General features: G+C 48.6%; 11 protein-coding genes across 11 annotated transcripts; 5 read left to right on the forward strand and 6 right to left on the reverse strand.

The window, feature by feature from the left end:
- Positions 1–1,496: 1,496 nt before the first annotated feature.
- FSST1_002043 (mitochondrial 37S ribosomal protein mS47) lies at positions 1,497–3,069 on the reverse strand (the record flags this gene model as incomplete). Its single annotated transcript, XM_083227992.1, has 2 exons — positions 1,497–2,888; positions 2,944–3,069. 2 exons carry the CDS (start codon positions 3,067–3,069, stop codon positions 1,497–1,499), a joined length of 1,518 nt encoding a protein of 505 aa, XP_083092225.1.
- A 362-nt stretch (positions 3,070–3,431) lies between these two features.
- Positions 3,432–3,999, forward strand: FSST1_002044 (mRNA splicing protein SMD2; the record flags this gene model as incomplete). Its single annotated transcript, XM_083227993.1, has 4 exons — positions 3,432–3,451; positions 3,505–3,537; positions 3,609–3,866; positions 3,957–3,999. 4 exons carry the CDS (start codon positions 3,432–3,434, stop codon positions 3,997–3,999), a joined length of 354 nt encoding a protein of 117 aa, XP_083092226.1.
- Positions 4,000–4,244: 245 nt separating this feature from the next.
- FSST1_002045 (Dak1 domain-containing protein) lies at positions 4,245–6,032 on the reverse strand (the record flags this gene model as incomplete). The annotated part of the gene is made up of 2 exons (XM_083227994.1): positions 4,245–4,711; positions 4,760–6,032. The coding sequence occupies 2 exons, from the start codon at positions 6,030–6,032 to the stop codon at positions 4,245–4,247; spliced, it is 1,740 nt and encodes a 579-aa protein (XP_083092227.1).
- A 2,131-nt stretch (positions 6,033–8,163) lies between these two features.
- FSST1_002046 (glycoside hydrolase) lies at positions 8,164–9,653 on the forward strand (the record flags this gene model as incomplete). The annotated part of the gene is made up of 3 exons (XM_083227995.1): positions 8,164–8,248; positions 8,295–8,399; positions 8,455–9,653. 3 exons carry the CDS (start codon positions 8,164–8,166, stop codon positions 9,651–9,653), a joined length of 1,389 nt encoding a protein of 462 aa, XP_083092228.1.
- A 543-nt stretch (positions 9,654–10,196) lies between these two features.
- On the reverse strand, positions 10,197–11,103 carry FSST1_002047 (DUF4188 domain-containing protein; the record flags this gene model as incomplete). Its single annotated transcript, XM_083227996.1, has 2 exons — positions 10,197–10,970; positions 11,029–11,103. The coding sequence occupies 2 exons, from the start codon at positions 11,101–11,103 to the stop codon at positions 10,197–10,199; spliced, it is 849 nt and encodes a 282-aa protein (XP_083092229.1).
- A 1,418-nt stretch (positions 11,104–12,521) lies between these two features.
- FSST1_002048 (uncharacterized protein) lies at positions 12,522–14,459 on the reverse strand (the record flags this gene model as incomplete). Its single annotated transcript, XM_083227998.1, has 2 exons — positions 12,522–12,711; positions 12,772–14,459. 2 exons carry the CDS (start codon positions 14,457–14,459, stop codon positions 12,522–12,524), a joined length of 1,878 nt encoding a protein of 625 aa, XP_083092230.1.
- Positions 14,460–16,707: 2,248 nt separating this feature from the next.
- Positions 16,708–19,934, forward strand: FSST1_002049 (uncharacterized protein; the record flags this gene model as incomplete). Its single annotated transcript, XM_083227999.1, has 5 exons — positions 16,708–17,043; positions 17,091–17,701; positions 17,750–17,843; positions 17,894–17,976; positions 18,023–19,934. The coding sequence occupies 5 exons, from the start codon at positions 16,708–16,710 to the stop codon at positions 19,932–19,934; spliced, it is 3,036 nt and encodes a 1,011-aa protein (XP_083092231.1).
- A 103-nt stretch (positions 19,935–20,037) lies between these two features.
- On the reverse strand, positions 20,038–21,365 carry FSST1_002050 (uncharacterized protein; the record flags this gene model as incomplete). Its single annotated transcript, XM_083228000.1, has 5 exons — positions 20,038–20,628; positions 20,688–20,838; positions 20,892–20,908; positions 20,966–21,079; positions 21,144–21,365. 5 exons carry the CDS (start codon positions 21,363–21,365, stop codon positions 20,038–20,040), a joined length of 1,095 nt encoding a protein of 364 aa, XP_083092232.1.
- Positions 21,366–21,520: 155 nt separating this feature from the next.
- On the forward strand, positions 21,521–21,913 carry FSST1_002051 (uncharacterized protein; the record flags this gene model as incomplete). Its single annotated transcript, XM_083228001.1, has 2 exons — positions 21,521–21,693; positions 21,859–21,913. 2 exons carry the CDS (start codon positions 21,521–21,523, stop codon positions 21,911–21,913), a joined length of 228 nt encoding a protein of 75 aa, XP_083092233.1.
- A 554-nt stretch (positions 21,914–22,467) lies between these two features.
- On the forward strand, positions 22,468–25,218 carry FSST1_002052 (MKT1 family protein; the record flags this gene model as incomplete). Its single annotated transcript, XM_083228002.1, has 6 exons — positions 22,468–22,474; positions 22,817–22,853; positions 22,911–23,245; positions 23,301–23,398; positions 23,452–24,881; positions 24,930–25,218. 6 exons carry the CDS (start codon positions 22,468–22,470, stop codon positions 25,216–25,218), a joined length of 2,196 nt encoding a protein of 731 aa, XP_083092234.1.
- Positions 25,219–25,724: 506 nt separating this feature from the next.
- On the reverse strand, positions 25,725–26,744 carry FSST1_002053 (ferritin-like domain-containing protein; the record flags this gene model as incomplete). The annotated part of the gene is made up of 2 exons (XM_083228003.1): positions 25,725–26,520; positions 26,578–26,744. 2 exons carry the CDS (start codon positions 26,742–26,744, stop codon positions 25,725–25,727), a joined length of 963 nt encoding a protein of 320 aa, XP_083092235.1.
- Positions 26,745–27,161: the final 417 nt, after the last annotated feature.

Raw genomic sequence — 27,161 nt, forward strand, 5'->3', positions numbered from 1 at the left:
AAGCAAGCGAGATGCGAAGTAAAACAGTGGAGATTGACAATGATGAGTGCTCCGTAGTGGGGAGGATTAATGCTTGAACTCGTTGGCCGGGACGTGATGTGATCTATTCAAATCCGGGTGGCGGGCGTCATGTTCGTGACGCGCTTTGAACCGCCAAAAGTCGCGTCGTGAAGCAGGGTGGATCGAGTTTAAGTGCCTGCCGATCGAGGTGCGCGCTGGCTAGACAACGCGAAGCGAAGGAAAAGAAAAAAAAAGAAGCGAGATATAAAAGGGGAAGATGGTGAAGGTGATTTAGATCTTGAATATGTGTAAAGATAGAGAGAGATGTTGATATCAAACCACAAATTTTTGACAATATAAAAGACACAAGTCTTATAGTTGTATTGTGATACAGCAATCAAGGTCGTGTTAGATCTTCGTAGCACTGCAACTGCATTGCCTGTACCTGAGAGATGGAGGGCCGCCGTATCACTCTAATGGCTGATGGTCAAGACCCTTGTGGATTTCTTTGGTCTTAGTGGCTGCAGATACGGTGACGTGAGTTAGCGCAGCCCACTTTCTCGGTCGATGGTGGGGGTGAACGGCATATGGACCCACCTATTCCGGCGCGGAGCCCGTCCCGTGTTTCTTCCCAAGTTCCGTGTCTGAACTCTCACGTGATGGTGTTCTAGTCTTTGTTCTTTGTTTGATTGTCGCACTTCTGAAACGGTACGTATCTTTCTAGTTGTTCATCAACCGGAGACTTTTCCCAGGTCCTTTTGCTTTGGCCAACTTGACAATTGCCGACCTGGCTTCGATGACGGGAAAATTGGTCAAGAAAGTGAAAGGGAAGGGAACGAAAGATGTCTTGTCTCTCTTTTGAAACTGTTCATGGGACGGGACTCTGTCCCTTTTATATTCTCAACAATAGCCTGAGGTCATCTTTGACTTCCTACCTATGCGAGCTACTAAGTCATCCTATAACTACTAGGTAGATACCGAGTCTTGATAACTTTCTAGTCGTGTCTCTGTCTTGACACTCTTTTGACTTAACGCCCGCTTTGACTTGGCTTTTCCTCTTTCTTTATCAGTCTACTGTTATCTCCGTCTGTATAACTCGAGGTGGTGTTTTCCCCTAGGCTGCCAATACCCACCCAACCGTCCAATACCAATTTACCATCCAATAGTACTATCTGCTGAATGTTTCTCAAAAAAAAATAAAAAAATGAGGGTTTCCAGCGGTCGCTTGATGTCTCATCATCTTGAATCTTGTGGTTTTCATCCCCACCCACCCACGTTGTTTTTATTCGTCGCTTTCTCACCGATGAATACATTCGCGATAGTCTATCAACCCATTCAAGAAGTTTTACCGCCATTAACAAATTCCATCAACATTCATTGACATTGTCGTAATATCGTCACATTTTCACCTATCAACACCCGCACCATGTATTTTACATCTCGTAGTGACTTCTATTTTTACAGATTATTCAAAAGAATTGCCAGCATATGTAGAACTACAGTTTGCTTCCGGGCGCAACCTCATCCTTCACCCACACAGCCTTGCCCTTATCGTCCACCACTGTCTTCCGGTCGATGATCTCCGTAACAACTTCAGAGATGCCTTGGCGACCGTTGCGCGATGCAACAATCTTGTTGGTTAGCTCTTCCCGAGTGCAAGTGCCCTTTGAAAGAACCTTTTCAATCTCCTTCTCTGTAGGCACACCAAGCCCCTGGTAAGGGTGCTCATTGTAAGTATGGTCGGTGAAGAGCTCGAGCTCCTTGGTCGAGTCGTATTCGAAGAAGGGCTTGGCTACATTGGTGCCGCCGATGTCCGCAAGAGACTTGGGCTCCCACGTGGGCTTATCCTTCCTGATGAGCACAGCCGACACGCCCTCAACAAAATCGTGATGCTGCATGAACTTAGTAGCAATCTGGTGTTCCCTCTTAAAAGCCTCGGCGATATCCCACTCGCCACCAACACGCATCTGACGGAGAGCTACGTGTAAGGCCGTGGGCGATTTCCTGTGCAGAATCTCCAGTTGCTTTTGCGCCCACTCCTTGGTAGAAGGATCATCCTCTGCTTCCAAGGCAGCAATGATTTCGCTGACTGTGTGCCTGTTGAAGCATCGATCGATCGCCTGGCGAATATGACCTGCCAATCGCATGGGCTTGTCATAAGGAAGACCTGTGCAGAATTCCTCAAGAGTCTGGTTAATGAGTGCCATGCGTTCAGGCAGAGTGTCACTGTCCTGGAATCGTAATTCAGCCAGGCGTGCTTCAAGATCAGGCAAGCTGGTCGAGTCAAGGTAGTGGGTAGCGATGCCGGCGTAGAAGGCATCGGGGCCTTGGAGTTGGGCGCTGGTCAGCGCAAGATAGGTTCCGACGGATCCGTTCATTCGAGGGAGGAAGAAAGAGGCGCCGACGTCGGGGAAAAATCCGATATTTGTTTCGGGCATGGCGAAGATGGTTCTCTCGGTTGCGATTCTGAAAGGAGCGTGAGCACTCAGACCAACACCACCACCCATGGTGATGCCGTCCATAAAAGCGATGTAGGGCTTTTTGTATGTCGCAATATAGTGGTCGAGTTTGTATTCGAGAGCAAAGTATGCAGCCGACTTCTTCCATCCGTCCTCACTCCCCTGGTTGAGCCGTGCAAGTGCGGCGACGTCACCCCCAGCGCAAAGGGCCTTGCTACCAGTACCCTTCAAAACAACAACATTGGCGAGATCTGATTTTTCCCACTCGACCAATCTAGGCACGATCTTTCGGATCATTGAAGAGTTAAGAGAGTTGAGCTTAGTCGGTCGGTTGAGCATGATGGTTCGCAGACCATATTTGCTCGCGAAGACCACATCTCCATCTTCATCTCCGTTCTTTGGCCTGATACGAGTCGCCTCAGAAGAAAGCTTCAATATTCTAATTAGATTTGTGTAGTTGAATTGAAGGCCTGTTCATCCTTACCTGTCGAGCACCGAGCGAGGAGCTCAGGACCTTTTCTTGCTGAACCATATTAAAGCTTCTTGGCAAGCTTCGACTTGTAACATTAGCTGCAGCACCAGCTCGGGCTGCAAAAGTTCGGAAGGACATTATATTAAAAGAAGAAATGGCGATGCGCACATGCGATCGACATGCGCATCAAGGGCAGGAATGAGGGGGTATATGATGCGTCTTGGAGTCGTGTCCGAGGTCCGCGGCAATGCTTTTTCCAACCTCCGCATCAAACCGCCCCAAAACCAAAATTGACAGCAGCCACTTTTGATAGTGGGATGGTTTCATGCTGCTAAGTCAGGAACTGCGTCACCTGACCTATCAAAGACCACAGAACCTTGACCCACCAGTGTGTCCAATCAGACACGTCCTACTCCAATCGTCAACTTTTTGAGCTCTCTGAGCTTCAGCCTTGCGCGCTGCAATACAACATCTCATAACCACCAAACAATACCATCAAGATGTCGGACCCTAAGATTCAGTACGCCTCAACGCATTTTAAAATTTGTTCAATGATGCTAACAAATTATATAGGGAGCTTCTTGGCAAGCCGCGATCCGATCTCACGTACGTGTACACCGATAATCGCTGTCTTTCCAGCCCCGCGACAGGTCAACGATTGCTAACATGATATGCAGCGAGTACGAGATCGCCCAGCTCGAAGAGTACGAGTTTTCTGCCGGCCCTCTCTCCATCCTTCAGACTGCCGTGCGATCACACGTCCAAGTTCTCATCTCCATCCGCAACAACCGCAAACTCCTTGCGCGCGTCAAGGCATTCGACCGACACTGCAACATGGTTCTCGAGAACGTCAAGGAAATGTGGACAGAGACTCCCCGATTAGCTGGCGGAAAGAAGGGCAGACCAGTCAACAAGGATCGGTTCATCAGCAAGATGTACGTTTCCCACACACCAACCGCCTACAAGCCCCTTTCCCGAATGGCGGTGACACTAAATTCTGGTACTGCTTACTGACTTTATTATAGGTTTTTGCGAGGCGACAGTGTTATTCTGGTTCTCCTAAGCTAATTTTCCTTTACCGCATGATCTTGGAGGGTTGAGGACTTGATTTTGAGAATGGGATATTTTGTATGTCTTACGGGCAAGGCTCACAGGGAATCCATAGGCGTTGAAAACATGATGAATTTGCGCATTCAATTCTTCCTCATTACAATGTGCCTATGACTACTCCAAAAAAATATTATCATTCTGCGATTGCTTGGTTTCCACTCGTATATGTCAATGTTTCGGTTGCAACTGAAAGCGAGCACCATCTAACCACTCAGACCAAGGAAGAAGCTAGCCAGTCCCCAAGCACCAGGATCGGGAACCTCCTGATATCCACTGCCTCCGATATAGACGGTTCGGCCCAAGCTAGCTTGCATACCCTTGGTCTTGTTGGCACCTTCCAAGGCTGCCTCGGCTGCCTTCTTGACGTCTCCCGTCTGGTTCAACGTTTCCACGAAGGGGTGGAGAGCGTCGACTAGAGTGCGGTCGCCCGGGCGAGCGGGTGTGTACCTGGCCAGAGCATCGCTGCTCTTTTTGAGAGCTTTGGCCCAGATTTCAGGGGACGCATTGCCCGGTGCCAGTTCTCGAAGAGCCTTAACTAGGGCGTTGAGAAATATGGCATATAGAGCACCCGAGGTTCCATCCATGGCCATTTCCACGACGGTGACGATGCGAGCGAGGTCCACAACAACATCACCAGTGAGAGGGTGTTGTTCCATGTGTTTGAGAATTGCTGCATCCTGTTAGTGTGTAAGTGTCATCCAGAGCTGGTGGGACTTACCTTCGGCGCCTCGCTTCAATCCAATGCCGCAGTCACCATCCCCAACCACAGTATCATAACGCGTGACTTCGGGCTCGGCATCAATGACCTTTTGTAGCGCATTTTTTAATGCTGCTTGCGCAGTACCTGCATCCGTCTTAAGATCACTTGACTCAATATCCTCGTTCGCACTAACACCATCCGTTCTTGTGTTCGTGTTCTTGGCTTCCCAAGTGCTAGTTTTGATAGGCGCAGACCAGCCGACAACCTCGCTGGGAGCATCGAGCAGCTCAACCATGCTTGGGGCGTCAAAATCAGGACCAACCACGTTAAGGAGAGAAATGCTGAAACCGAGACCGTTGAGACTGGTCATGTAGGTGCCACTAAGTATTCTGACGGGACGAATGTTGTACTTGGACTCAAGTTGGCTTGCAACCTCGGCGGTGATACCGCCCATCTCGAGAACGCTGACTCCTCCCAGATTGTTGATCATAAGGATGACTTTTTTAGAGTTGACGTTGACGAAGGCTCTGTCTTTGTCGCTCGTGTCTAGCAGTTGCTGAAGCATCTTAGTTACGAGATCAGGCAACTCTACCTTTTCGCGTCCCGAACCAGGCTCGTTATGAATGCCCATTCCCAATTCTACTTCGTCTGCTGCAAGACTTGCCTCTGAATCGATCTTGCGACCCGGGACATGGACATGTTCAAGACTGGCGCCCACGCTGACAAGGTTGTCTGCAGTAAGCTGGGCATATTTGGCTACCTGCTCCAGAGGCCTCCCCAGAGCAGCGAGGGCACCTGAGATCTTGTGCACGAGAACGGTGCCAGCGATTCCACGGCGGCCAACCTTTCCAGCCTTTGCGCGGCCAACTCCAACATCATCGCCTACAACAACCATTTCAACGTTGAGCCCTGCAGCTTTGCCCTTTTCGACGGCCATGCCAAAGTTGAGGACATCGCCAGTATAGTTCATCACAGTGACCAACACGCCTTTGGACGTATCGACACGAGAAGTTATGGCCGCGCGTATCTGCTCTGCTGAAGGGGAGGCAAATATGGTACCAGCTACAGCAGCGGAGAGCATGCCTTGGCCGACCATTCCTGCAAAGGAAGGCTCATGGCCAGAGCCGCCGCCTGAGATAATGGATACTTGAGGTTTGGCATTAGAATCAGGACGACGATAAATGACTTTGAATTCTGGATCTAGAGCAACGGATGGGTTGGTGAGAGTGAGACTGAGGAGAGCTGAGGAGACGAGGTGGGTTGGATCGTTAACAAAGTGTTTGGCTGACATGATGATGTTAATGGAGACAGACGTTCAACCAGATTATAAAGAAGGGAGGATATTAGATGTTGGGCTATCAATTATGTTCTTGTCTTTGGGTATTTGAGTTCTTTTCAAGTATCTTTTGCCAAGACAATTGCCATCAACTGATGATCAAGTCGAACCAAATCAAATCAGGTGAGATTCTGTTTGGCTGTAACGGACGAAGGATGAAGCTTTGAGTGGGGGAATCGCGGGGGTTGGAGGCGGGGTTTGAGAAGCGTGAGGAGTTGAAGCCGGGGTACGGGTCTTGTCACGGCAGGAATCGTCCATTGGGGGTTGTGTTTGCTTTGCCATCTGTTGAGGACGCCTGATTCTTTGCCCACTGTAATGACATGTGGTGGTTTAATCTGGTTATCATTAGACTGGATGAGTGGCTATTGATGGAGTCGTTGAGATGCATGTGAATCTTTATGGATGTTGTTACATAAACAAGGTAACAATATAAATCTAGGATTGCAAATTCGACACACAGTAAGCAGTCATACAATTGAATCTCAGAATAGCCAATGTTTCCCGTAGCAAGCGATGCAATTGATCTCAGTTTATACTGAACCAGTGAGTGACTATATAAATTGTTTCGTATATATATGTCGATCGCAAGCTATTTTGATATGGATCACGATGACTACTTCTCTCTGAAACAACGGCTTTAAGCTTGAAAACAAAGCTCATTATGGATAAAAGGACTCCTCATCCCGTAATGTTTACGCGGCCACGAGTGTGCGTACCTGCGTGCGTGTTAGTCTAGTGGGCAGCAGAAAAGTTGGCCTCTAAGCTTTAGGGTACAAAAATAAACAACCTAAAAAGCTCAATTTGAATAGCACAAGCTGACCTACTAATTTCGTCTCTTATGCTCCTAATGGCTAACTTTTCTGATACCCTGCGGGTGGTTAGATATAAAGTGCTCGAGGCAAAGCAGGTTAGACAGGGGAGCAGGGATGAAGGCTCCACCAATACAGTAGTATTACAACAGTGTTCCAGAAGGAACCTAGGCAGTTTTCACTCCGGAAATAACTTTGAAGAAATGGGCATCACTTGAGAACAAATTAAACTGGTATTCCGGCTTCCGGCTTGGCTGAATTCGCTTAATAGACCTCGTCTTTTTTACTAGGTACGACTAATAACTACTGGATTATTGCACCTGTCTGACTGTATATTTGTAGATACATGTGAATAAATCGCTGTCTCATCAGTCTCGGCCGAATTAAAGCACATGCTCCATAGTTCATAGTTCTCAACCCGCTCTTCAGGTCATGCAAGAAAAGGGATCGAGACGATTATTGGATCATGCACCTCGCGGAGCCGCATTTATTCTGTACATAACCAACAGGAACTCTACAGTATCTACACTAAGACGATCATAATTACTGACATCCTAACATCTTCTGTATTGTCCAGACTGTGACTTGCGCGTCTAGCAGTTTTCCCTCTCCTCTCGCCTCTACTCCATAGCAAAGACTGCAACTCGTGTCTTGATTTGAATTTCTCGTCTGTGCTGCTTAGGAAGTTATTATGCTGTTGTACCTAGGATAAAACCCCCCTGACGATCCACCACCCTCTGGTAGGACCCATCCTACCAGTTCGCTACATTTGCATAGCCCCAAGATGATGCATCGCCAGCCAATTATCCTGAGTGACGGATTCCTTCGTGGGCAGTTTCATTTCCAAAGGACCTTTCGCTTTCCACCTCATCTGTAGGTGGATCCTTGTTGACGTATCGCCAAACATTATACAAGGTATCTATGTTAATCAATGTCAGTGCTTGCAGGGTAAAAAAACTGGGTGAGTCGAGTCCTCTCTCCCCGTGCCTAGTTTTTACAAGAAAGAGCAGGATCCTTTCTCTCTCTCTCTCTTCCGTATACCCATTCCTTCTTGTAAAGTCGATCCATTCATTCATTCATTTTTGTTGTAATTATTTCGTCCCTCTTTTGTTAATCTATCCGCTTGCTATCTATCGTCTATACATCTTCAAACTATTATCTTGGCATCACGTATAAGCGGAAACAACTCTCGATTTGGTCTTGGCATTCAACAGGGTCTAATTCGTCTATTCTTCGTTCCCGTCTTGGTATTCGAGCATTTTGGTCAAGCTGCCAAGATGCGATCGCTGCTCCAGACGACTACTGCCGTCCTTGGCTGGACGGTCGCAGCAAATGCATACGATCTGACAATAAATGATAAGAGTAAGTTCCTTTGTTGAGGAGAGATGCCATATACTAACACTATCAGAATCGGTCGAGAGTGCAGCCGGCAAGGCAGCCAAGGGCTTGACAAGTTGGTACACAGGAATGAATCCAGGCGATACAGCAGGAAATTTGCCGGATCCTTACTATTGTAACTATCCTATCTCATCGTCAACTGGCCATACCGATATACTGACTCTCAAAAGGGTGGGAGGCTGGAGCCATGTTTGGTACTCTAGTTGATTACTGGTGGCTTACAGGAGACGACAAATACAACACCATCACAAAACAAGCCTTGATCCATCAGGCTGGAACAGACGGCGACTACATGCCCGATAACCAAACCATGACCGAAGGAAACGACGACCAAGGCTTCTGGGCTATGGCCGCAATGTCAGCAGCCGAGCACCAATTTCCAGACCCCCCTGACGACGTCCCTGGATGGCTTGCACAGGCGCAAGCCGTCTTCAACGAATACGTCAGCCGCTGGGACGACGAATATTGCGGTGGTGGAATGCGCTGGCAGATTTTCAAGTGGAACACCGGTTACGACTACAAGAACGCCATCTCCAATGGCTGCTTCTTTAACATCGCCTCTCGCCTGGCGCTGTACACGGGCAACGACACTTATGCAGACTGGGCTGAAAAGGTTTGGGACTGGCACACCAAGGCCGGAGTTGTTACCTCCAAATTCGAAGTCCTTGATGGTGTCCACATTGGCAAGTCCAAGTCCGCAGTTTGCGACGATATCGACAAGACGCAGTGGTCCTACAACACCGGTATTTTCCTTCACGGCGCTGCCACCTTATACAATCTCACTTCAGCCGACAAGTGGAAGAAGCGCACCGACGGCCTTCTCGATGACGTCTTCAACAAGTTTGTCAAGAACGAGATCATCTACGAGCAGTTTTGTGAGCCGCACAAGCAGTGCAGTCAGGATCAGCAGAGTTTCAAGGGATATCTCGCCCGATGGTTGGCTGCCACCACACAGCTATACCCAGCCACTAACGACAAGATCGTAAAGCTCCTCAAGACAAGTGCCCAGGCTGCTGCCAAGGTCTGCACTGGCTCTGGAGAAGGCTACAAGGGTCCTGCCGGTACAGCATGCGGCTTCTCTTGGACAACCGACACTTTCGATGGCTCTGTTGGTGTAGGTCCCCAGATGAACGCCCTCTCTATTCTCATGTACACTCTTGTCGAGAGCGCGAAGGGACCCGTCACATCAAAGACTGGAGGAACTTCCAAGGGCGACCCTGGTGGTGGTAACACTGATGCCAACGATGACGATGGGACGCCCAAGAGAAAGGAAATCACTGGAGCCGACAAGGCTGGTGCTGGTATCTTAACGTTCCTCTTCGTGGCTGGTGTAATTGGAGGTGTTTCTTTCCTCGTCCTTGACTTTTAGACAAATTGCGCTACGAGTTAGCTACAGGGTATGGCGTTATGGGAGGGTTTGTGATATTTTTGCATCATTGGGCGTTATGAATACTTGAGAGCTTGGATACCTTTATTTTTATTTGGCCTGAAATGAGACCCAAAAACCCTCAAGCTGCAAATGATTATTTTAAAGTCCTGTAGATTAGGATATCCTTTTTGTTGTGCAATTCTTTCATAACTACCTAGGAGAGTGAGTGATCGCCTGTTGAAGTCGATGTGCGCATGTGAGCAAACTCAACTGAAGCGTTTCAGTGCCCCTGAACAAGCAATATAATTATCAATTATGCATTGGCCTAGCTCTTCATGTTGAAACGAAATTGATTTTGATTTATCGGAGGTTCTTGCTTTAGTAAAACTCTCGCTAGTTACTCTATACTTATACTATACATGCTCTGTTCACATTTTTCCAGTACTTGATACGAATACTATCAATCTATCGAAGTAAGACGCCTGGTAATCTCGTGTTTTCACTGCACTTTCAAGTCTAATTATCGAAGCAGTTACTCAAACATCACGTCTCTTTCGAATTTCCCTGCTCATCCCTCGACATTCTCGCATACTGCGTCTTCAGCGCCGGCACATCAGCACTGACGAGGGTATTCGTCCACCTCTCATCCTCCTCACCCACTGGCGTCGTTCTCACTGTTGCACGACCCATCATCACAGGGTGACAATTGACGTATATGTTCTCGTATGCCCGCGCAGGAACAGAATACGTCTCGTGGAAGATCCCAACGTGCTTTGGCTTCGTCTTGCTCATATAGTCCCATGCCTTCCGGTGAATATCGCCATGAGCGAAGCGGTGCAGACCCTCGACGTCGCGAAAGTAATAAATGTTGAGAAGCGTATTGTTACTGCTGCGCTCATCGCCTCGCCAGCTCGAACTTGTGAGCAGCCCATATTCGTCTCGATGTGATTCTAGGTCCTCTGTCATTGCCGAGAAGTACTTTCCTATCTGGCTCATGCCTGGTGCGGCGAGACCGAAGGGATGATTTATCTGGATACCGAGATGGAATACCACAACAGAATTCGCTCCTGGTTTAGAACCAAACATTCCAGAAGAAAATGGTAATTGCGCGGTTGCGCGGCCAGGTATGATAGCTTCATCATACTCGTTGGGTTTTGTGCTGCGTACTTGGAGGAGAGTGGCGATGACAGAGTTGAGCAGGACGGCTGCCGATGGTATGATTGCCAAACGGAGAGGAAGAATGGCACATAGAGCTACTTGGATGAACGACCCAATTGCGATTGTAACTTGAGGTTTAAAACAATCCTTGAGCATAAACTACATCGTGTTAGGAAACAAGTCCAACATGAAGATAGTACGTCCAACTGTGACTTACAGCTCTCTCATTTTTTGAGGGGAACTTAAGGGGATTGGAAGCTGGATTCAGCTTCGGTTGGAACTCTTTCTTCATTCTGATAATGTGGGTGTTTGATTCTGCCGAAGAGTGTATATGTGGTTGTAGGGATATGTTAATAACTTGTGACTGAACATTGGATACCTTATAAACTTGACAAGATCCTGTTGGACTTATATAGTTTATGTTCAATGACCAGCTGAATCATTGCGGATGAATCAAGGCATTCCCCGCGAGCGAATGCGAAAATACGCAAAGAAATAACCATCATCATGCACCGAGACCAATCACCTGTGCGGTTACTGCCCAATCCAGACACTTGGCTGTAGTGGCTTACTCGCATACTCGCACTCGCTTAAGTCTTGAATACGTATCTACCAATGTAACTGCTCATGAGTTGACTACCTACCTCGGCAAGTCTGTCCTATGAAAGAATTCTTATTCATGTTAGAGACAGACGCGGCCTCGACTTTCCTCCGAATCTTAAGTTCTATTACTAAAGTCGATTCCTAAGGATGAACATCGGGATTCTTGTTTCACCGCTCTTATACTCGGCTTTCTTCCAGTGGTGCCGGCGTGATGGGTATTCAAAGCTAGTAAACCTAGTCCTGCCACATCAATTCTCGTTCAAGCCGATAACTGTATCAGAAGCCCTTCGAATGCATGTATTGTTAGGTATCTACCAAGTGATAGGTAGTCTCCACTCTCGGACATTTGTCATACCCACGCCAAAAGTTCGTAGTGCTTCTCCACTGCCGGCTGCCCTAGCAACGGATCGATTTAACGTTGGAGTTGAGCCCAGCTTTCGATCTTCGATTGACGCAAGACACGCCAAGGACTCGATCTAAGATGAGAGGTGACCCTGGAACAAACTACCAAGCGTTTAACCTTGGGGAGTGGAGATGCTTTTACCAAGAGTCGGTCTCTTATAAAGTGAAATTGTCTTGTTTTGAGGGTAAAAGCTAACTAAAAGTCTTGCTGACAGCAACGTTCCGGAGAGTTAGGGTGATAAAAATTGAATATAAACTGAATTGACTTAGAATGCGACGATTTTGTAGTCGTCACTCATGAGTATCGTCTCCCTATCGTAATCCCAACACCAGGAAACCAAATTACAGCATGTACACAGATACTCCAAGCAAATGCCTCGAGAACCTATACACAAGCCATAAAGACAAAAAAAAAAAAAAACAGACAGTCCCGAGCAAACAGAAAACATACAGCTCTTACAAATCGCAGTCCAAACAAGTCCCCAAAAGTGCCAACAAACTCAAAAGAATATGTTGGCCATTCAAGTAAACCCGTCCTGGCAAGCATCCCTTTTCTTCTCTTCTTATTCTCCGTCGTGAAATAGCGGTCTGTGATACCGAATCTGTGTACGCCTGGCCTTTTTATGTAAAGTAATTTTGTGAAAATCGCTTCAAATGTGTATGTTCAACATAGTCTAGTATTGTGAAAGCTCGGAGGAAACAAGTTTAGGCGGTGTTTTCTTGAGCTTGTGACTGGTGAGGATAGTTGGGGTCCGTGAGGGACTTTTCCCACTCGTCCATCAGGTTCGTCGCTGTACGCTTGAGATTGCTGGGCGAGAATTGGTTGACAATATTGGGCAGAAGCTCCTCGAGTTTGGGGGAGAGAAGAGGAGTTTCGTAACCGGACGACTTCTTACTAAACAAAGTTAACTATTGCCGCACAACAATATCACACTTAATGCCAACAATCACTTACGAGGGCGAGTCCGCAGGTTCTCCCTCGTCCGAAGTAGCAGACATATCGTCCAGTCCACTACTGCCAATAGTAGAGCCGCTCCAACGAGACGTCTTAGAGGACGAAGCCGGAGACTCCCAATTAGACCAGTCATTGTCGTCCATCGAGTCGAATCCAAGAGGTTGCCAAGAGAAAGACTTGTTCTTCGATTTGGTTTTACTCCGCGCAGGCATCTCGGGCCGAGTTTTTGACGCTGTTGTCGTTGATGTTTGTGATTTTGTCTCTGAGCGCTCTGTGGTCTCAGAGTTGTTGTGGGGTGGCTCAAACACTGTGCTCACTTTGGGTCGAAGTGGGCGATTCGCTCGGAGCGTATCCTGGGTTCGGGACGTTTCGCTGCGATCGCTGACACTGTTTGAGCGAACGGGCTGACCGTTGATAGGTTCGTCCCCAACAGTAATTTGACGAATGTCCTCGACAAAAGCTCTGAGGCCCAGCTTAAAGTCCTCGACAATTTGAGCGGCACCCGGAACGTTTTGTTGTGTGCGCGGCTGCCATGAGGCACGCTTATTCAAATGAGGGTTTGTTAATTGAGCGGTCCTGCGCTCTATTGAAGGTAATTTGACCTGCTCGTGCTCGTGATCGCGGTCCTGGTATAATGAGAAACCTCCGTCTGGCTTCGCCGGCGACAGCAGAGACAGGGTTCTTGTATGTCCACCGCGAAGGACCCTTCTTCGATTGGGACTCGTTGCACCCGTCTGCTGCAACAATCTTCGGCGGTCTGACTCGACGCTTCGCCTCACCGAAGAGCTATCGCTATCTGAAGGCAGAACTGGGCTGCGGTATGCCTCGACAGGAATGGGATCACCCTTCTTTTCTTGTGTCGTCCACTTCTTCTTTAGTGAAGTCAATTCCGCCTCAGCACGAGACAACTCCTCCCTTAATTCTAGCACACGTCTCTCCTGAGCGGCAATGGCAATGATGAACTCATTTGCGCCAGCCGGTGAGGCGATGCCGGAGTCAATTGGAGTTGGAGGAACTGATGACATGGCGGAAGAGGTTGGTGTTGGCCGGGAAGGGTCGCTCGTAGGGGGTGCAATTGGGAGCGTCAAGGAAAGTCGGTTGACCTGGCGGTTCATGCTGGATACACTAGATTTCGCACGAGTGTGACCACGTCTGTAAGAGATAGTTTCGTCTCTTTGAGGCGGACGGGGAATGCCTCCCACTGAACTCATGCTGCCGTGGCGGTTGTGCGAAGCAAGGTTGCGAGCAGGAACGTATCTAGGATTGACAGAGGCAGCGACAGCGGTAGTTGTGGTGGAAGAAATCGTCGAATCAGGGGCAGTCTCAGAATTCGAGCTGGAGGTGGTGGGTATAACAAAGTCTGCTGGCAGACGGTCGGCAACAGAGCAGCGTCGACGGATAGCTTGTTGTGAGTCCATGTCCATTAACTTGTAGGGATCCAAGGCCAAGGGATGAATATAGGTATTGTATGATAGGGAGTGGAGGCCGAGAACTTGTCGGCGTTTATGCAAATGAGTGGCTGGAGCTCTTTGGGCTCTGCGGCGCCGCAATCTAGCAGCAGCAACAGCAGCAACAGCGGCCCTGGCAGTGAGCGCTCTATAGTGTGTCTGTGTCAGGCGGCGGTGATCATCGAAGAGAGCGGACGAGCAACGATGGACAAGGCAGAGTTGAAAGAGAAAACCGGGCATCAGAATAAGGAGGGAGAGGCGAGTCGGAAGTGGATTGTGGGAGGTCTTAGTCGTGTATCAAGTTTCGCATGGGGTATGGCGCGAGCCGGGGTGGGTTGATTTCAGTGGATCGTTCGCCAATGCTCAGTGGCTGTTGTCGAAAATAGAGCCCTGGAGGCGCCCAGTAGCACGATCCTAGATCCCCTAACTTGGGAGGACGTTGACCGATTGCTTAACCTAGCACACGACACGACGCCTGGGCTGGCCTGGGTTGGGACTGAACTGGGGGGCGATTCTCAGGAGAATAGGAGTACCATTGGTAGGTACAGCAGCTGGGGCTCGGCAAGGCGCAGGAACGTAGCGAAATAGGAAGTCAGGGACGATATGAGGCTTGCTGGGGTTGGCTGAGAGCGTCGGCACGAAATTGATAGATCCCAGTAAGGGACGAGGCGACGTTAAGCGGATGGGGCGGATTGGTGTACCTAACGCTGATAAGGAGCCGTTGAGATGAGAAAAGTGAATCAATTACCGTGGGGAAGTAAGACTGTTTGGGATAATGTTTGTAAAGTCAAAATGAGGAAAATGACTTGAAAGGGGTGTTAATAACAAGAAGAATAAATGTTGAAATCGTAATGAGCGAATATTTCTGGTCAGATGTTTGTGGGATACAGATATGGAATGTCGTAAAAGAAACAATAGTAGACGGCTGAGTGCTGCCAATAAGCAAGCAATCAATCAATCTACAGTAGTAATTCTGGGAGACGGAGGCCCTGGTAGGCGTGGAGAGATGCCGACAAGCGAACAGTCCTGTAATTGACGATGTAATGCGTGCGTGTACAATGGATATTTCGGGGCATGAATTTGGATCATGAATATGAATTGCAAGTGCTACTTCAACAGGGTACGGGAAATGGAACTGGGACCTGCTTTGTTTACATATGCTGTTCGTAATTCAAAATGGGCCCTCACAACACCATGGGAACTGACCCAAAGAACTGCGATTTGACGGCCCAACCCGCAAGTCTCACTTAATGCTGTGAGCCATCGCACCACCTGACCTGCTCTGCCTTGTTTGTGCGGCTGGTCAAGCTCAACGCTTTGCTGCAGTGGATCATGTCCCCGGGTTGAGTCACGGACGACTATATCAATACTCCTTCTCATTTCATCCCGTCTTTCTGTACTGCCTTTTCTTCTTGTTGTTCCTCCCGACTTTCCCGTCACCCCGCCCGTTGCTCCCCTCGCTCTTTTGACTTGACAACGGATAGAGCCTCGACGCCTAAACTACTGCAGCCTGGGCGTTAGACCGTATATTGTTGGGCAAGGCTCCCACGATCAAGCGCTCGAGCCGTTGCCCAGACAGAGTGTTTATATCTTTTATTCATCATTGGCTTTTGTAAGTGAGACACTTTGTTCTGGCCGACAACGATAAAGTGTTTGTCTGTCACATCGATCGAGGTACGTAACGCTCTCCCGTGACCCTGTCATCCAGGCCCCAGGGGTCTTGTGTCTTTAAAAGATGCGGTGGCTCTGTGCGGGTGGACCTTGCATAAACGCAGGGGTTTAGTACTAAATTGAGTTGAACATCAGTCTACATGTTTGCCGAGGAATGCATGTAAACTACCATAGTACATCCGTAAGCTGACTTGCATAAAATCATTTAACGGCCGATTATTCGGTTAATAGTTTAAGATGAAGAAAAAAGAACCACGAACATGTAACTCCTTTATCTGAGCTATTCTTGGGTTGCATGAGCGGCATTTGTTTGCTAGTCGTAGGTGATCGAAGTACCTACCAGGTATTGCTGGCAACAGTCTCAGGTATACCTAGACATACCTAACCACAAATACGAACTGAGTGAAACCGGTTTCTAATATTTATGGTAAGAATCTGGTTATGGCTTTAAATTACGCCGTCATCCACTTACAATTCAACAAAAGTCAGAGGCGGTCAGACAACATGTAAGTTGAGCTTCATAGACGCTACTGGACTTAGATCCACCAAGCCATCACGTGAGTCTGCGTCAAGGTCGCGTTTGCTTAGTAGAGGAAGTTTACGGCTGACACGTCAGTTGCCTGACGACATCCATCACGCCCCGCAGAGTGGGAAAGTGGGAATGACATCTCAGTTGTCTGAATAGACTTTGTTACCTGCTCCACGTCAAAAATTAGTCGCATCCAATCTCGATTTGAGTTCGCACACCAAACTAAAGGCTTCTTTATGACTGTCTTGCGGCTTTCATAAAGAACAAATGATGCGATGATTATTGAACATGCCTCTCTCTTTCTCCTCGGTTTGCGAATTGCTTGACCAGTGTTATGATCTTTGTCTCGCTAGAAAGGGTTGCTCCGGCGTCGTTGTAGAGTGGTTTAACAAGCATCGCAACTATGTCGACGCCCACGATACCAGCCTCTCTGCACTCTTGTCGACCTTACTCCCAGACAAGAGAACCGATAGAGTCTACTGTATCCAGGCTCCGAGTCTAGAGAGAATCATCGGCCGCGCATGTCTTCTAGGGGCATCACGTATCGCTGAACTGGCTCGGTTCCGTCAACCGGGTTCCGGTGTTGATCTCGCAGACTGTGTTCATCGCATCCTGACTGTAACAGTGAGTTGTTTCGAGGGAGAATTAGTAACAAGCTAACTGTGGTCCAGCCTAGTCCAGGGTATATCCAGAGAGATGCTGTTAATGTAGAAGAGATCGACGAGCTCCTGCACTCGCTCGCCTCAAAAGTGAGATGGAGTTCCCCCTCGGTTCGCGCTTCGCAGGCCAGCATGACCGCGAGCAACAGAACGGATGTCGAGCTCATGTACAGAAGGCTGAGCGCAGTAGAGGCCAAGTGGTTTACAAGGTTGATTCTCAAAAGCTACCAACCACTAGTATTAGACCCGCATCTCATATACCGTCTTTGCGACCCTCTTCTTCCTTGCGTTCTCAAGGTTCAAGACGACTTTGCTACTGCAATCACTACTGCGCAGAATTTGCGAAGGGGATTACTCCCAAATTCTGGACAGCAGACGCCGCGTGAGCAAATCATGAGCACGATGAAACCTCAACTGGGTATCAAGATTGGGCGACAGCCTTGGATTAAAGGCCGCAGTATCAAGCATTGCTTGGATATGGGACACGGGCGTATGAGTGTGGAGGAAAAGATCGACGGCGAGTACTGCCAAATCCATATAGACCCAAGTAAAGGAGATCGATGCATCCAGATATTTTCCAAGAGCGGCAAAGACAGCACCGAAGACAGGGTTGCACTTCGTGGGTCAGTACCGAATGATACAGGACCTGCGTAAGCTAACTTTACGAACAGGACAATACTAGAATCACTCAAAATTGGACAGCCTGACGCTAGAGTCACCAAGGCTTGTATATTGGAAGGGGAGTTGGTTGTGTATGATGATTCTGTACGTCTTCTCGCAGCCCACATCCTCTGCAATAATCTGACAAATACCAGCAACATAAAATACTCCCGTTTCATAAAATCAGGAAGCATGTATCGCGGAGAGGTGTGTTTTTATGCACAGACCTAGACTCATTGTATGTTTGTCTATATCCATCGTTGTATCACATATTGACTTTCCAGGCCCGGGCCGCAGGAACACTTGATGATTGTTTATTATGACATAATGTTTCTAGAAGACCAGTCACTGATCAACCTAAGGCACTCGGAGAGATTCAAAATTCTGTCTGAGCTCGTCTGTTGTCGTAAAGGATGGGCAGAACTGGTCCCTCGACAAGTTGTTGATTTTGGCCAACCACTTGGCGTATCAACCCTACGCAAAACGTTTGCCTTGGCCATCTTGGCTCGAAAAGAAGGCCTCGTCTTGAAACCGGATGAGCCCTACTTCGACTTCAAAGATCAACGACGGAAATTCTCGAGTTGCTGCATCAAACTAAAGAAAGAGTACATTGGGAACTTTGGAGATGTTGGCGACTTTGCAGTTGTTGGGGCCAAGTACGACTCGGCAAAAGCAATATCCTACCGAATGCCTGGGTTGAAATGGACACATTTCTATATTGGATGCCTTGACAATAGAGAGGCGGTTAGAAATTGGAAGGCTAGGCCAGAATTCACGATCGTCAATGTCGTTGAACTGAACGAAACGCTTCTCGGGGAGGTTGTTACCTACTCAAACCCAGAGCCCGTTGCCCCGACAGATAATAAGGCGATCATCCTCAAGCAAGCCCCTGGCGTTGAACAAGGGTCACCTCCGACTGCTATATTCACTAAACCATTGGTGTTTGACCTCAAATGCTTCAGCTTTGATAGAGTGGGCAACACTGGATTTTGGAGCCTGCGATTTCCCTCGGTGACAAAAGTCCACTTTGATCGGGATTTTACTGACACAATATCCTTTGAACAGTTGCAAAAGCTGGCTAAGGATGCAACTACAGCAGCTGAACTGGAGGATAGTCAGGAGAACTTGCAATGGATTGCCAAGCTAGAGGCAGCCGACCCGCGTGGTATTGCAGTTGATGCTGCTAGCCAGTTGACAGTTACAACTATACCAACACCATCACCTCGAAAGTCAACACAGAATACCACCTCTACATGGTCTCCCGCTTCTCCCCTAGCAACAAGATCACCCGTGGGCAATATCATCAGCCCTTGCCGTGATAGGTTCGAAAGATTGCGTCCTTTGTTTCTATCTACTGCCGCTGCCGCATTACCTACAGCCGCTGCACCACTTGCTTCACCCACCGAGCACCGTGCACAGAAACGTGGTCCGGTCATTGTACAGCAAGCATCACCGCATAAACGCCCGAAGCTAAACAGTGAATCATCATCGAAACACAAAAACACCCCCGACATCACAAGCAATTATCAGCCGTGCCGACCTCTCGCCGGCATTGATGACAACCCGCGATCTCAGCCTATAATGACTACTTACGCATCTCCTTCTACCTCTTTCGCTTCTGAAGATCCTAACCCGGATGAAAACGATGCTCTAGAGCTTATGATGGACCTTGACCCTGAAGATGACATTCATTCTGGAAATGATCTCGAGACCGAAACAGAACTTTGCCGCGACATGCCAGCCAAAAAGATCGTTGTTACCGACCCGAATATCTGCGTCTATGCGGGCGAGAACTGTGCGTTTGCAAAGGTAGAGGTGCTGATTTCGCCTGGACTTCTCAGCAACTCGAAAGCCAGGACACTCTTTGAACTTCATGGGATTGGCAACCCAGTCGAGAAAATTGATGCTTGGCTCAAGAGGGAGAAGTCAGGCAAACTCAAAGAGACAAAGAAGGGCAGCGCCAAGATTTTCCTTTTGTGCCAATCAGACGACAAAGAGGCAGCGAAGTTCCTCTTTGACAAAATCCAGAAAGTACGAGAGACTATCCCACACGAACAACAGAACTGGATTCATGTTTACGACTGGCGTGTTCTGCAACATGTGACAATCCAGGAAGATGACACTGTCCAACCCAAATATTACGATGGGTTCCATACCCCGTGGGAGCGCTGGCGCATCGGACTTGGACTTATTTGATTTCAAGGACCAGAGAGGATGGGATACGAGGAATGGTTGACGATAGGCTGATAGTCCACTTCCAGTGTTGATACTCAATTCTATGCTTATTCGTTTACTACATCTATGACTTTTTATCATAAAGATCGCCGTAACTCTCCTTGAGCCTCATAAACAAATGCTCATCGGCCGTCATGACCTTGCTTGTGGCATAGGGGTTTTCACTTGACGCTCCTCCAGTAGGCACAAAGTTCTTCACCCGCTCGCTAGGAACAGACTCAAGAGGGATTGTACCAACAGGATGACAGAAGTACGCGATCGAATATCTCGGCCCCTCGTTTGTTTCTCCCTGCACTCTGACGCTTCCTTCTGTTGGAAATACAACCCTGTGGAGAGTGCTGCGGAATAGTCCGTTGGTCCAGTACGACAACAGATCACCAATATTAATAAGAATAGGTGGACTGGGATCATCTTCGGTACCAGCTGGACATACGGGGACGGGTGCCCATACGTTGTCTTTTTTAAGAACTTCTAGACCTGCCTGACCCTTGAGGCGAAAGAGAAGGGTGATGGAGCCATAGTCGCTGTGAGAGCCAGCACGCACATCTTCTTCAGTATGAGCGGTAGACTCAGGAGGTGGGTAACGCAAGAAGCGGAGGATAGAGCTCGAAGCGCCCTTGTCTGTGTGATGCGCCGAGGAGAAGAAGTCACCGGCCTAGTTAGTGATCTGATGAGTCTACTGATTTTGAAGTTGGCAACAAGGGGTCGACTTACACCAAGACCTAGACCAAGGAGGTAGAGGAGTTTCTGGCAAAGTTCATGACATGAGTCGGCAAAGGCACTTATCTGAGGTTCATTGGGAACCAGGTCAGACGGAAGAGCCTGTTGGGCTTTTCCATCGGCGAATTCACCAAAGTTGAAGGCCCTGTTGAATCTGTGTTAGTGCGGATTGCTGCTGATGAATTGTTGGTAACTCACTCTTTGAAATCTCCAATCTAGTCGACTGGTCAGCCTCGGTGTTATCGTTGTTGTCATTCTCAGGCCAGACGTACCTTTTGGTTTTTGGGATCCAGGGTTTCAGAATGCATGCCCGACCAGCCACGATTGTTAGTCTGAATTGTGCATCTCTGCTTCTCTTCCACAGGACACTCGAACGTTTTCCTGACCTGCCGTATACCCATCAGCATTTATGTGTTTGTTTTCATTTGAGTTCTGATCTTGGTCACTCACGAGATCAAACGCCCCATCGACATCCTTGGCCTGGATGTCATGGCCTAGGTTACGAATGTAAATGAAGCCATGCTCCTCAGCAGCGTCAACGAGTTGCTTGGCAATTTCATTTTGATCGACATTGGGGGCTGAAATGTCGATCAGAGGGATATTTGCCGTTCTTTGGTTCATGCCTAGAGGTCTCTTGAAATGGCCGAGTTTATCTTTCATGGGAAAGTTCATGGTTGTTTGCGTTTAGGTTGGTTAATAAAGCCGCAGAATGTAGGTAGAATAAGGTGCTGGGCAGGAACATAGATATGTTTAGAGGTAGATATTTTAGGACTAGCTCAGGTTCTCAGACTGGGAATAGGAAACAGCCAACAAACGTAGATTTTAAAATGTCAATACTAAACAATTTGAACAAGGGTGATTATTTGATCTTAATAAGAACTTGCACAAAGCGTCATCACCCCGCCATCTACGGCCAGAATTATGTAGTACATTACAGACTCAATGTAAGTACTAACTACAGTGCGGGCGGGGCTCGCAAGTTCGACAAGTTCAGCAAAATGTACAAGCTCCATAACACAGCCTGACCTCTGGTACATGGTTCAGTACACAAGATAGCGAATATATCTCCATGCGTCCAGTTTGTTTTATCAAAAATTCCATGTTATTATGCTATTCGTAGAAGTTCGAGATGGCATCTATCCGATGTTGACTTGACATAACACAGCCACATTTCGAGCAACACTCGCCACACTCACGAGGGTTCTTCCCAGCTGGCATAGATGGATTGGGTTGGGATGGGCGGTAAGATGTGCCGTCCCGCCCGTAGGCAAACTCTAGAGTGCAGGTACCACACAGCCAAGGTGGTACCTACCTCTAGTCTTGGTGCGTCCCTGCCGCCGCTGTAACTCGTCAAGCGTTTGATTGTCACATCTTCCAACCAGCTGTCCACCTCTTGAAGCTGAAGATACTTGCCAACCTCACACGACAGCTTTCCAAGAAAACTCTTCCTTTTTTTTGTTCTCTCCCCCGTCTCTCGCTATCTCCCTTCTCGCGATTCCCTCCCACGACCCGCTCAATTAGTTCCCCTCTATCCAGCTGCGCCGGTCCCCCCTAGCACAGCTACAGCACAGCACAGCACAGCACCTGGCGGAACTCCTTTCAACCCCGCCATACCTATTCCAACAACACTCCCTCACCTTGCCGCCAACAACTGCGATTTCGAATCCCACCCTTCGAACGGCCGATCTACTCTACCTCCAGGACTCTCGGCCTCCAAGCACCGACCCCGAGAAAATATAGTAAAAGGCGCCTGAGTCGCAGCGAGAGTTTCGAGATGCCATGTGAGTCTTGACCCGCGCGCGTGGGGACAAAGTTCGTCCAAACCCAATTGGACTCCACGTTTGGCGTTCAAATTTAGGTTGCAAGCTTGCAAAGGGTGTGCTGGCCGTCGAGAAGAACTTTGGCACAGCTGAGTTGGCTTGTATCAGCTTGTCTCATCTTGTGGAAGCTAGCAGAACATAGAAAGCTCAATTGAAGCTCAGGCTTTGTGGGCAGAGCGCTCCAGAATCAGCTCAACCTGATGATGATCACACCACAGCCGACTGCTTTGCGAAGGCGACGTCCCCATGCAGCGCCCACATTCGAAAAGCTTGTTCTGTAGCATGCGCTAACTATTTGAGCAGTCCTTACCGAGGACTCCTGGATCAACGACCAGGCTTCGTACGTACTTTTGCGACTCACTCTCCTGCAAGCAATCGCTAATTGAACATCACTTAGTACGCATGATATCTCTCTGCTCGAAGGATGCGCCATCGCTGTCGACGCCAGTTATTATCTCTGCCAACTTCTCGAGACATCTCCTGCTCACGAACCCCTGTTGTCAGCTCTGGGTGGTCTCACTGGAGTCGAGGCACACATAAACCAGAATCTCGATCTTTGGGCGAAGAATGAGATCGTTCCCTTTTTCGTTTTCGACGGTCAACCTGTGACCGGCCAGGATGATATTACCTTGGATCGTGGTCTCAAGGCCAACAAGAAGACAGACGAGGCATGGAACTTGTACTCTCAGGGGGCCGCTGAAGAGGCGGTGTCAACCTTCGGTACTAGTCCAGGTGAGTGAACATCAGCTTTCGATTAGGATGTTGACCTAAACCGAGGCTATCACAGGGGCCTTTCGCATTCAGAACCTCTACCCCCTACTCCAAAACGTTCTGAAGAGCCGTGATCTTCACTTTCTGGTAGCGCCTTACACTGCATGCGCCCAGGTAGGCTATCCAAGACTGCTTTTCCTCTGAAGCTCAAAGTCTAACAGAAATAGCTTGCTTATTTTGAGATGACCGACTCAGACCAGTGTTCAGGTGTAATGGGCTCTCAGGAGCTTCTATTGTACCCCGTTAAGGACTCTGTCCTTCGTACTTTCGACTGGGAGGCCAAAACGGTTACTGCCATTTCCAAGAAGAAAGTGATGCGCAGTCTCACACCTACTGCGAGCGAGCCTAGGTTTATCGACTCTTTCTTAATGGCTGGCACATCTTTCCTTTCTCCCTTTCCTGCTCTGTTGGAAAGCTCAATGTATTCAGACTACAATATCTCAACTGCTGCCAATCTTCTGAGGACTGCGGAAAACAGTGTCGCAACTGCTTGCGCTAGCTTCAACGACATATTGCAGAACAAGGATGCCGACTGGCTCGACAAGTACCGCAAGGCGAGGATGGTCGTCCACCACTTTGTTTATATCGCCGAGAGCGGTGAGATCCGTGTCAACGACTATGAGCACTTGACTAGTGACAATCATGAGTATCTGGGTCTTCAGCTCCCGGCTGAGCTTTTCCACTACCTCAATACCGGCTTGATTGGACCTCGCCTACTAGGAAATATCACCCATGGACAAGTTCTCATCCAGCCTACCTTGGACGGCGTTGCATCAGACGAGTACAAAAAGTTGATCACCGACAGAATAGTGCCCATTAAGGAGCAGGCTCTCTCGCTGTTGATCCCCAGACTTCACCGCGGTATTCAGCACAAGAACATCAAAGTGCGGGTTTGGTTTGACCCCAAATATTCATACACTATCAACCATCGTTCTATCAACCCTCCACCATCACAGATGGTTGCCAGTTGGGATGTCAAGGACAATGATGTTCGTGCATTTTTCCCTGAGGATTTTGCGAGCCCCGTGTCGTTGGAAGTCTTGTCGCTTGTTAACACCGAATTTGTTGACAAGACATTCCCCAAAGAGAGGCCCATCAAGGGAATTGACAGTACAGATATGGTTACCTCGGTTGCTATCTGGCGATTCCTTCATTTGAGAGGATATGCTGATGACAAGCACAAATTAACAAAGTGGGGCAATGCATTGGCAACCACCCTCCTTACACTCCAGGATGTCAAGGAGAACAACCCTGAGGTGACCGGTCTGTCGGAAGCAGCCCTAGTCGCGTTTGAACTTATCCGAAATGGGCTCTTGACAGGAAAGCACACCGAGGGCCACCCTGGTCTGCCCCGAAAGGGCTCTTATGAGGAGAAGGCAACCCTTGTGCTGATCAGCGAGTGTGCGTCCCTGCTGAAGCTCCGACACCAAGTATATGGTTACACCGGCCCTCTCAACAAAAGCCTTCTGAGCTTCTGGTCGTTGGCTTCAGCCGTGAGAGAAGCCGACCGGGACTTGGTTGAGGCTATTGTGGCTTCAATGTTCCTGTATGGACAGTCCAAGCGTGAAAGGGACGACCAACTGGAGATTAGCCGACGGTAAGGTTTCGATTCATTTTCACCCGTACGATACTAACTTGTGAACAGCCTACCTTTCCAACAGGAGCCTGACATTGGTCTCGGCATTGCCGTGAGGACCTTTTTCGACGACGACGAAGCTGGCGGAGATAAGGAGGGTCGACTACACCGACTGGAAGAGTTCCCCAAGACGTTTGTTCCTTATGCAGAGTCGTTGACTGAGGACTTCCGGGTTGCACGAGACTTTGTCGACGCACTCGCCAAGGGCGTGGAAGCGTTGGGCACAGAACAAATGAAGGCAGAGGACAAGGAGGCCTGGACCAGGGCCCAGGCGTACTTCGCGGCACGACCTTTTTAGAGCACGATTGAACTTGAGGCAGATCTATGGCAGATGTTACATTATAGTGGTCTCCAAGCGTGAAGCCTTTGGGACACACCGTCTTGCAGACTTATCAGTGGCGTTGGCGCGGGCGGCATAAAAGTCAAGGACAAAAAAGTTATCACATTAGCAGAGGTGTCAAATGAGTTACCAGCAGGGCTTGTGGGGATGATGAGACAATGCCAGGGGGGCACTGGAGTGCGTGACGATATGTTCCACGAGAGGCGGCTTCGAACATTTTTGGACGAAGCAACTCGGATTTACAAATAGGTATAGCCAGGCCGCAAATCGGCATGTGTACTATATCAAAAATAGGAATATTGCATGCATATATCAACTGAAGTTGCTTGACATAGCCGTACAAGTTTGCACAGCTGGGATAGTGAGTTACTAGTAATAATATTGGCTTGAGCATAGTAGCTACTCAGTCTAGGTATTAAGTAATATTACAGCACCACCATTAATCATCATAGCTTGGTATCTCCTCATGAAACGGTCATCACCATAGGCCCAGCCACAGTAATATCATCAGACAAAACACCCTCCAAAGGACCGGCACTGGTCAAGGTAACATAGACAACTCCTGCAATGCCCTGGGGAACCTCACATCCCTCTCCCTCAGTGAAAGGTGTGAACTTGGTGCCGCCAGGAGACACTCCTCCGGCTGTGAAGCCGCAGTGGGTAGCACCAGCCGAAGCCTCGGAAGCAAGCTTGACCTTGGATCCAATAGTTGCAGCTTCAGCTGTCTGGCCCGCAGCCATGTCCAGGGCTGGGAATGCTTCGACCAGAAGGTTAGAACCCTCAGGGCACTCGGTGATGAACGGGGCAGCGAGAGAGAATACAGCGCGGGGACCAAGGGGAGTGTCGAGAGGTTGAGGAACAGCAATGGCCTTGGAGAAGACTCGAATAGCAGTTTGGTGTCGTGCTTCGACGGTCAGAATGGCACCAGCAGTACCAAGAATGGCAGGGTCGGTCAGAAGCGGTGCTGCACCGAGGTAGGCTGACACACCAACACTCTCGAGGATAGCAGCAGTGGCGATCATGGCAGCTGGGTCGGCTGTTGCGCCCTTGAAGTCGTACTTGCACTCTTGGACAGGGGCGAAACCTGCACCTGTGAGAGCTGACTGGAGAAGAACAACGTGAGAGGCTTCAGTCTTGCCAATAGACTTGACGTCTTCGAGTGCCTGGCCTTCGAGACCGAGAGGAGCGAACTCGGCGTCGGAGATGGTAAGGAATGATTCACGGTAGAAGGCGTTTTCGAGATGTTCCAGTGTCAAGGCACTAAGAATGAGTGTTAGTTTTGTTTCTGTTGGGATATCCCAGAACAGGAAAACTTACAATTGCAAGATACTCGGGTCGTCGAGGCCAGCGGCAGCAGCAGCATCGTTTTGACGCTTGGAGAGCTCATGATATCGTAGTTGTCTCTTGGTGAACATGGGAACAGAGGGCATGGCCAATGCGGTGCTGGCAAAGAGCCCAAAGAGAATAGACTTGACAGAAGCCATATTGTACTAATAAATAAGAGATAGAAAAGGAAGGTGTCGGACCAGCCAGCAGATAATAAGTATTAAAAATAAGGTAGTTAGTGAGGAAAGCAATTATCAAAAGCAGACCAGTGCTTATTGAACGAGCGAGTAGAAACGAAAGGACAAAACTTTCTTGTCTTGTTTAAGTGTAAGTAAGTCGTCGAGTCAAGTCAGAACAAAACATTTTCGGCAAGAAGATGGACAGCCTTATATCTACTCACACAACACCAGGATTATCATCTCAACTTTAACATTTGCCCTTGCGACATGTACCAACGGGTTTATCAGCATCCGTGGCTAAGGCAGACCAGGGGTGCTCAGCACGCTTCACTACTGGTGCCAAGAGAGGACCAGGGACAGGAATGCTAGATAGCCGTGTTTAACGTCCTTCCCCTT

This window comes from Fusarium sambucinum, chromosome IV (assembly GCF_050947815.1).
Source record: "Fusarium sambucinum isolate potato_lamoka chromosome IV, whole genome shotgun sequence".
NCBI classification, from domain to species: domain Eukaryota; kingdom Fungi; phylum Ascomycota; class Sordariomycetes; order Hypocreales; family Nectriaceae; genus Fusarium; species Fusarium sambucinum.